The 8,399-nt window shown below is 44.6% G+C and overlaps 2 protein-coding genes across 4 annotated transcripts; both read left to right on the plus strand.

Moving 5' to 3' along the window:
- Positions 1-538: 538 nt before the first annotated feature.
- On the plus strand, positions 539-5,595 carry LOC103651197 (pentatricopeptide repeat-containing protein At3g58590). 3 transcript variants are annotated; one of them, XM_008676818.4, is made up of 5 exons: positions 546-2,074; positions 2,246-2,631; positions 3,485-3,914; positions 4,155-4,294; positions 4,823-5,595. In XM_008676818.4, the coding sequence occupies exons 1-2, from the start codon at positions 619-621 to the stop codon at positions 2,611-2,613; spliced, it is 1,824 nt and encodes a 607-aa protein (XP_008675040.1). In that variant the 5' UTR covers positions 546-618; the 3' UTR covers positions 2,614-2,631; positions 3,485-3,914; positions 4,155-4,294; positions 4,823-5,595. The 3 variants fall into 3 exon arrangements, with proteins under 3 accessions (XP_008675039.1, XP_008675040.1, XP_008675038.1); XM_008676816.3 differs by having other exon boundaries at positions 546-2,631; XM_008676817.3 differs by lacking the exon at positions 3,485-3,914 and having other exon boundaries at positions 539-2,631.
- A 1,498-nt stretch (positions 5,596-7,093) lies between these two features.
- Positions 7,094-7,967, plus strand: LOC109945323 (uncharacterized). The gene has a single exon (XM_020551176.2). The coding sequence runs from the start codon at positions 7,180-7,182 to the stop codon at positions 7,438-7,440; it is 261 nt and encodes an 86-aa protein (XP_020406765.1). The 5' UTR covers positions 7,094-7,179; the 3' UTR covers positions 7,441-7,967.
- Positions 7,968-8,399: the final 432 nt, after the last annotated feature.

Below are 8,399 nucleotides of genomic sequence, written 5' to 3' on the forward strand. Positions count from 1 at the left end.
GTTTAGTTATCTATATAGTCTTTAGCGAGACTCATTGTTTGCAGGGACGATATGTTAACATGACGATAATTAATATAGGGTGTGTTTGGTTCTATTGTGTGTGGAGATTGAGCAGGGCGCAAAAACCACGAGTGGGCTTGGCGCCTTGGCTAGAGAGAAACCAAATCAAAATCTGTTTTCTCCGGGGGCATGCTCTACTAATGCAATTCCTAATAATTAACATGTAATTATTGTCTATTAAATAATTTTAATTTATTTAAAAGTGGATTAAGGACTATCATTAATATTTTTTAATGATGCATCAACATGTAATTAGTATCTATTAAACATTTTCAATTTCTTTAAAAGTGATTAAGGCTTGAAGTATGATATGGTAAATTTATAGATGCACAAGTTGTCCGATCACATGAAAATATAATAAATTTTAATAGCTTTTGAATACATGCAACAAGTATTAATGCAAGTAACTAAACAACATCTGTAATGGATCGGATTGGAGTCAGGCTCACTATAGAGCCAATCAGGCCCATAAGGCCCATAGTCCACTACAGTTCGAACAAGCCTACGTGCGCTGCGCGCTTCCAATGCCGCGCCCGCCGCTTGCTCGAGCTCGACGGGATGCCGCGTCCAAGCCCGCCGCTCTCCGAGTCCCTCTTCAACTCCCTCATCGCCTCCCGCTCCCGCACCGGTCGCGTTGTCGACGCCCTCTCGCTCCTCACGCGCATGCTTGCTGCCGGCGTCGCCCCGACCGCGTTCACCTTCTCACCGATCCTCGCCTCGCCTTCCGCCACCGCCTGCTGTGCCGCGCAGCTGCACCCGCACATTCTCAAGAGGGGCCTGCTCCACTGCGAGCCCTACTCGGGGACCTCGCTAGTGGGGTTCTTCGGGCGAAGCGGGCGCTTCGACGAGGCGCTCAAGGTGTTCGGTGAAATGACCGTAAGGAGCGTTGTCACCTGGAATTGTCTCATCTATTCGTTTGTGCAGTTTGGACACAGCCGCGCTGCAGTGTCCTGGTTCAGGGAGCTCGTGAGAAGTGGCGATGGCTTGTCAGATGGCTCGTTTGTTGCCATATTGCCTTCGTTTGGGTTGCCAGAGCAAGTTCATGGTGTAATGAACAAAATTGGAATGGGTTCCCTCTCAGCAGTTGCAAATGCATTGCTGAATTCATACTGTACTTGTGGTGCAATAGATGTGGCAGAGAAGCTATTCAATGAGATAATGTTTAGAGATGTGGTTTGTTGGAATACAATGATAACTGGTTTTGCAAGGAGTCATGTCCCAGAGAGAGCTTTTGAGCTTTTCTTGAGTATGCAACGTCAGGGCATTTTTCCAAATGAAATTACATTTGCCAGTGTTCTGTATGCTTGCACCGTTATAGATGGACACAAACATGGGAGATTTGTTCATGCGAAAATTATCAAGCACAATCTCAGCACAAGTGTGTCCGTGAACACTTCATTGGTTGGTTTCTATGCAAATTGTAGTAGGGGTGATGCTCATAAAGTGCTTGAAGGGGTTCATGGAAATAGCACCACGTGTTGGAATGCTCTGATTTCTGGTCACTCTGATTGTGATGATCCAACTTATTTGGTTATTGTGAGACACATGCTGCAATCAGGGATTAAACCAAATGAAGTTACTTTGTCATCTCTCAAGGATCCATCACTATTGGATCTCCAGCAGGTTCACTCATTGGTCATAAGATTGGGTCATGGTGGTAATGACTATGTTTCAAGTGCTATCATATCATCGTATGCTTCACATGGCATTATTTTTGATGCCTTATCTTATGGAGCTGCACTGGATCCAGACTCATGTAGTGTTTCTATGAATGTTTTAGCTGGTGTCTGTAACAAAGCTCACATGTACCAAGAAACTAAGGACCTACTTCTACATAAGCGAGATCGAGATACTATTTCATGGAGCATACTCATTACTGCTTGCGCACGGAATGGTGATTTCATTGAAGCTTTTGGATTTTTCAGGCAGATGAGGATCTTTGGGCACCGTTTTGATAGTTATGTATGTGTGAGCTTGCTGGGCATTTGTACCAAAAACAATAGCCTTTATCTTGGTAAGTTGATTCATGGACTTTTCATCAAGACCAATTCCAGTTGCTCTGACAGTTATGTTGATAATATGTTGCTAGATATGTATGCTAAATGTGGTAGAATTGAAGACTGTCTCAGAGTCTTTGAGGAAATGGAAGACAGGAACCTTATATCATGGACAACTGTGATTTCAGGACTTGGACTTAATGGTTTTTCTCGTAAGGCCTTGGCATTGTTTAAAGCCATGGAAAAGGATGGCTGCAAACCTGACAAAGTAGCAATTCTAGCAGTCCTGTCATCTTGTAGACATGGTAGGCTTGTGCAGGAGGGGATGAAGATATTCAAAAATTTGAAAGCTGATTATTCAATTGAAGCTGATATGGAGCATTACATTTGTGTGGTGGACATGCTATGCAAGTGTGGTTATTTGAAGGAAGCTGAGGTCGTGATTAGAGGCATGCCTTTCCAACCAAGCACTGCCATATGTCGCACATTCCTCCAAGGATGCAAGACATATGGTGTTACAGAGGCACAAGTTTTTAGCCAGCCGTGGATCAAATAGAATTCCTGTTGCATGGAGGTGTGCTTTTCGTCCCGTTAACCTTTTTTTTTTGCTGATAGTTCAATATTTAGAATGGACTGGATCAAGTTCATTTTTATTGGACCTGCACATATTGAAGTACCACAAAAATAGAAGAGAGATGTATATTAGATCACCATGTCCATTTAGATGTTAGATCATGCATCCTCATTGATGATGCTTTTCTGGTAGATGCAGTAGCTTTCTGGTTTGTCATATTTGTTTTCCCACAGTTTGTCTTTTGTTAATACTTAATACCATCTTAAGTTGTTTAATTTAATTGCATAACTTACCCAGGGTTTGGGGAAGGGAACTTCGTAATAGCCTTACCCTTGGTTTACTTTTCAAGAAGAACACTAGTGGATAGACTACCACTGTGCCAGCCTGCTGTCTAGGTCACAATTCTTAAAGCGGTAAGGCGAGACAAGGCGTTGGACCACGACACCTAGGCGAAGCCTAAGGAGAGCAGGCAAGGCCTTATCTATCTAAGAACCAGCAAGACAGTAGCATGGAGAGGAGGAAAAAGAAGGAAAGGGGTAGCAGGCCCAGCCCACCATCTAGCCCATATATCTTCCCCTGCTGCCCTCCTTCTCCAGCCGATGGGACCGCCGTCGCCCCCGATTTGGTGTCGCTGCCCCCGATTCAGGCGCCGCCGCTGCCGATTTGGGCCGCCGCCGCTCCGATTCAACGCTTCCCTTCCTCGTCTCCCTCCCTCTTGCTGGTTCTTCGCTGGGCGACGGGGACGCCTAGCTACTTTTGGGTGCCTGGACACTTTAAAAACTATGCGCGTTACATCATTCATTGTGTATCAGCAAAACATCCAGGCCTCTCATAATGTTATCATCATGATTAGGGTTAAACAAGGATAAGGAAAAGGTGAGAAGGATGGCTGCTATTTCGGTGACCTGGGAACATAGTCCTCAAGATTCAGCCATTTACGTCTCAATGACAATGCTCCTCTGGGCACCTGAATCTGATACTTTTAGTTTCTGAAAGTTACAAGGGAAGGGAATTGTGCATGTCCAAGGAACTGTACGATTACTTATATTCAAGTAATCTATGGAATGTGAAGAACTGAAGAACCATGCCATGGCTTAAATTGTAGTGAGTGTGAAGTATCTACTATTATATTCAGTTCCATTTATTTATTGAAAAACCTCAGTTCCATCAGTAAGGGTGCCAAAAGGAGGGTAAAAGGAAAACGCTGATTGTTTTGGATTTGCCAAGGTGCACCTCAGCTGTGTACAGCCGATAGAGAGGTTGAAGCAACTGGAATGGGTTCAGTAAGTTATCTTTGTTACTATGCTTGAATCTAGCTGATGTTAACCTGTTCAAGTGCTTCAAAATGATTGGAACTTTGAGAATACCTAGTATAATTTATATCATGTGTCTTTCCTACTCAATGTATATCAGAAACGTGGATTGCTTTTTGACAAACAACTCATTCTTATCTGTCATCTGTGACCCCTTGGTTTGCTTTGGAATGATTATCCCACAGAATTATTCATGTTGTCTTTTCGCAGTATGAGGAGGTCAGCCGGTCGTTGCAAGTTAGGATGTGGCTAATCGGTTGCAAAGACGATAAAGCACAAGTCTAGTACAGACACACCTACTGACACCCTGAGGTACCTGGGGCTTTTGACGAAGCATGCACATTGGCAAGGTAATAAGGCTTCTATACCATCCAAGCAATGGCTTTTATCAGTTATTGCTTCCCTTCCCAGTGGGCACTATCTGCATAGCGACAAAGGTGTTCGTTAAGTAATCGTTGATGATGGGGCACTTTCGTCCTGGCACCTAAAAGGTGATTTGGTCAAGGAATTAAAATCGGTTTTTCACTCTAGAGTCTAGACCCGCACATTATCTAATGAATAGTGCAGATTCCTGCAATTACTTATCAAAATAACATTGCAAAAAGTTTACTGTTCCAAAGCGATCCAATTTACTGAATGCAAGGGTTGTAAATTTTGATTCTGTCGATCTTGCAAAAATGAGGTTATTGTACTTACCGTTTTTTGTCAACCAAAAATGGCATTTTCCCATTCGGCGCCATTGTATTCATAATTATTTTTTATTCCTTTTTTCTTTTGCACTACTTAATTTTGTTTTTTGTTTTCTCTTTCCTTTCCATCTCCGTTATTATGTGACAAACAGTTTTTGACTTTTTGTGCCCAATTCTGTTTCGCTGCAGTCAATCGAGCAATAACGGTCACTAGGACACAGGTCCTGTTTGGAACGGCTGAAACTATTATGAAAAAGCTGGCTTGCGTCTGGCTGTCCTGAAAAACTGTTATCTGGAGAAGCACCTGTCTGAACGAGCTAGGTATTTAACAGTCTGATTTTTTGATGGGTTGAAGAGATGCTAAAGATGTGTATCGAAGCCGAAGCCGGAGCCTCCTTCACCCGAGCCGGAGCTGCAAATCGTGGTCCCGCCTCATATATGGAAAAGAACTCTGGCTTCTCCAAGTAAACAAAAGCACTTCTCCTTGACTCCTTGCATGGTCGTTCGGTGTGGCTCCTCCGGCTTTGCCGCTTTGGTATCGAAGCTGCCGACGGAGACGGAGCCGGAGTGCCACCAAACAGGCCCCAAGTCTTGATGTAAATTGTGCAACGTCTAGAATTGAAAATGCTATACATCTGGCCAGTGCATCCGACTCCCGTCCGACTGCCAGTTGCATCTTTATTTTGCTACTGCACTTCTGCGCCACTTGATATTCTCGGTCGAACGAGAGTCGGACGGCTGGGTCGTACGTATAGCAAGGTTCGTCTAGAATATCCTCGAGTGTTACGAAAGCAGCCCAAGTAACTAGTAATAGATTGTTCATGTTTGTAAACTATGAAATGAAAAAAAAAACAACTATTGACATATATTTAGATATATGTATTTATATGCTGTATTCCATTAGTACATTCTTGCGGACACAATAAAATGACAAAAGATCTTGGTCCTATCATGTGGCCTCCAAATAAAGGAGTTGCAATAGCATCTCGTAGCTTGCCCAGTTGCCCATGCATGTCCCCATCATCCATGACATCCTCGTTGAGCTCATGTTGCAAAGGCATCATCATTTTGCAGCGACTTTATTTTTCTTCTCTCCTTGACTTATCTACTATTTGCACACAACCATCATAGATTATTATAAGATGCATTTTCGACATTACCAAAATAACATAAGATGTGTCCATGACATGTGGGCCCTACACTGAGAACGTCGCAACTATGGATGATCGTTTCATGGTAACTGTGTTTCAATGAAAAGTTATGGTGGTGGTGCCAACCTCTCCTTACACGAGTGTACATATTAGGGCGTGTACAACCCTAAGCTTTTGGATCGGTTTTGTAAGTACAAGAGACGAGACTGTATGGTACACTGTGAGCCACTGGATCATGAATACGGTCAAAACATAATATGTATAGAGAGTCATGTAAAGTCCTTTTAAAAAAACGCTAAGGGCAGGTACAATTGGTGTCTTGAGCTGTGTCTTCGAGTGTGTCTAAGTGGATAAATGTAAAAAAACTCAAGACACGTATCTTGACGAAGATATTGTATCTTGGCTCTATGTTCGAGACAAGAGACTAGCTGATTTGTCAATTTAATTTATTGAATGCTTTGATTGGTGCAATGGATATAGTAAAACATAGGTGTTAGACACACTCACTGTATTATATTGTATTTTAGCTGTATCTTATACTTGGAATACTGTAGAGCAGTGTTAGAGTTTTATATGCTCTAATTAATAGGGCTGTACATCGCCATATACAGCATGTAATAATTAATAACACCTCTGCAACCGTATCACAGCTCTTGTTTTCGGACGGATGCAGTCAAGTTGTCAACATCAATTGGACCTGAAGAAAGTGTCGACGTCGATTCCAGTAAAACGCTAAGGGCATGTACTTCAGTTTCACATCTCAATGCTATCTCCATTCATTCATCCCACACATGAACGGAACCTTCCTAGGTAGTTAGTGGCGCAACATGCAGAGTCAGCACAGATAGTAGCATCGCAGCGGCTGACCGACGCCGGAATGCGCGATAGGCGAATATCGCCGTCCATCGCTTGAAATGCGGACAGCAGACTGCAGGAATCCAGAAAGGCGAAAAGGCGCGGGTCGTTGCAAGATGGATCGGATATAACCACACTTCTCGCACATCGTCAGCGCAGCGCAGGAAGAAGAAAGCGGTCGACGAAACTTCCATGGCGCACCACCGCATGCATGCCATGCCATGCCATGCATTATCCGCCGGCGCTAGTCAGCCGCTGTGCTCTACCTGCAGGATAATGGCCACTCGATCACCACGCAGGCACGCACCTAAAGCAAATAAACCACCCACCAATTATCCACAAAAAAACGCCCCGCAACAAATGTTTGTTTTGTAACTGCTGCCCCGGCCGTGATTCCATCCCATTGGCCCCCTATAAATAGCGGGCGGCCACCTGGCCATGACAGGGCACGACACCGAGAGACGCAACACTCCAGCCCTCGACTCTCGCTCGCCACAGGTCCTGCGGTGGTTGCAAACGTTTTCGTTACGTTCCACACCCATGGCGGCCCGCGTCGGCATTGTTGTGCTCTGCAGCCTGCTGCTGCTGCTGATCGTCGGCGCGGCAACGGCGGCCGAAGCTCGCGTCGTGCCGCCAGGCTATGCTGCCCCGGACATCGACGTGGCCAGGGCGGCGGGCACCGGCGGTGGCAGACGGGGCGGCATTCCAAGAGGGAGCAGGTGGAATGTGCAGAGCGTGCAAGGCGACTCCGCCCGCAAGCGGGAGGTGCCGGGTGGCCCGGACCCCCAGCACCATGGCTAGACATAAACAGCATCACGATCAGTCCAATGCGAATGGTCGATGCTCTGCCATGCATGCAGGCGAGCCTCCATGTGTGGCTTCCAATGGCAGGCCAAGCCACATGCACGAACATCGATCACTCGATCCATATATATGTTTCCTGCCGCTTCTTTTTTTTTCTTTCTTTCCAGATACATCATGTTGAGTCGGAGAGGTAAGTATAACCTGCATCGGTTTCAGCCGGGGCGTTGGAAGGTGTCATTATGCTCTTGTGACATCGTACAATGCACATACACAAGAAACCGAGGCTAGAGGTATACGTACATGCATGCATACTGCTATATATATATGGTTGACTTCTCTTTCTCTATGTATGAGTTGTAATAAGCAAGTAAGCGCAGGCTTGTAATTGCACCAAAGACGGCGCAGCGCCCTTGTAACTTTATCATCCGACGAAGGTACTTGTGGAATGGAGTAGCATATTCTCTGTTCTTCTTGCAATGTTATTGTACAGTGATAGTGAAACTATCGAGAGACAGCTTCAGCAACTCAGCATACTCGGAATGTTTTGTTTGCTTGCTGATTGGCTACTGGCATCATGATGCATGATTAAATGGCAACGGGGAATTCCCCTGCCGGGGAATAGCTCCCCATCCATGTCTCCGTGACGGAAAAAAATCTCCGCGGGGATCCACACGAACGCTTGCGAGGAACATTTCTTCCCAATCCCCGTTCCTCGCGGGGATAAATCCCTAACAGGGATCCACATCCTCGTTTAATTTATAATTAAGACATATATTTTTTGTTTTTAATGTTAAATATTTTCACTTATACACGTTGTTGGATGTAAGTAATCATTAAGCATACATCAAAATGAACATATTTATACAATTAGTGGTCTCTTAACAAGTTAATTACTTATTTTTGTCGATAATTAGTACACAAAAACATAGTCACGTGTAAGTTTAACGGGTCCCCGT

The sequence above is a fragment of the Zea mays genome, chromosome 3, assembly GCF_902167145.1.
Source record: "Zea mays cultivar B73 chromosome 3, Zm-B73-REFERENCE-NAM-5.0, whole genome shotgun sequence".
NCBI classification, from domain to species: Eukaryota; Viridiplantae; Streptophyta; class Magnoliopsida; order Poales; family Poaceae; genus Zea; species Zea mays.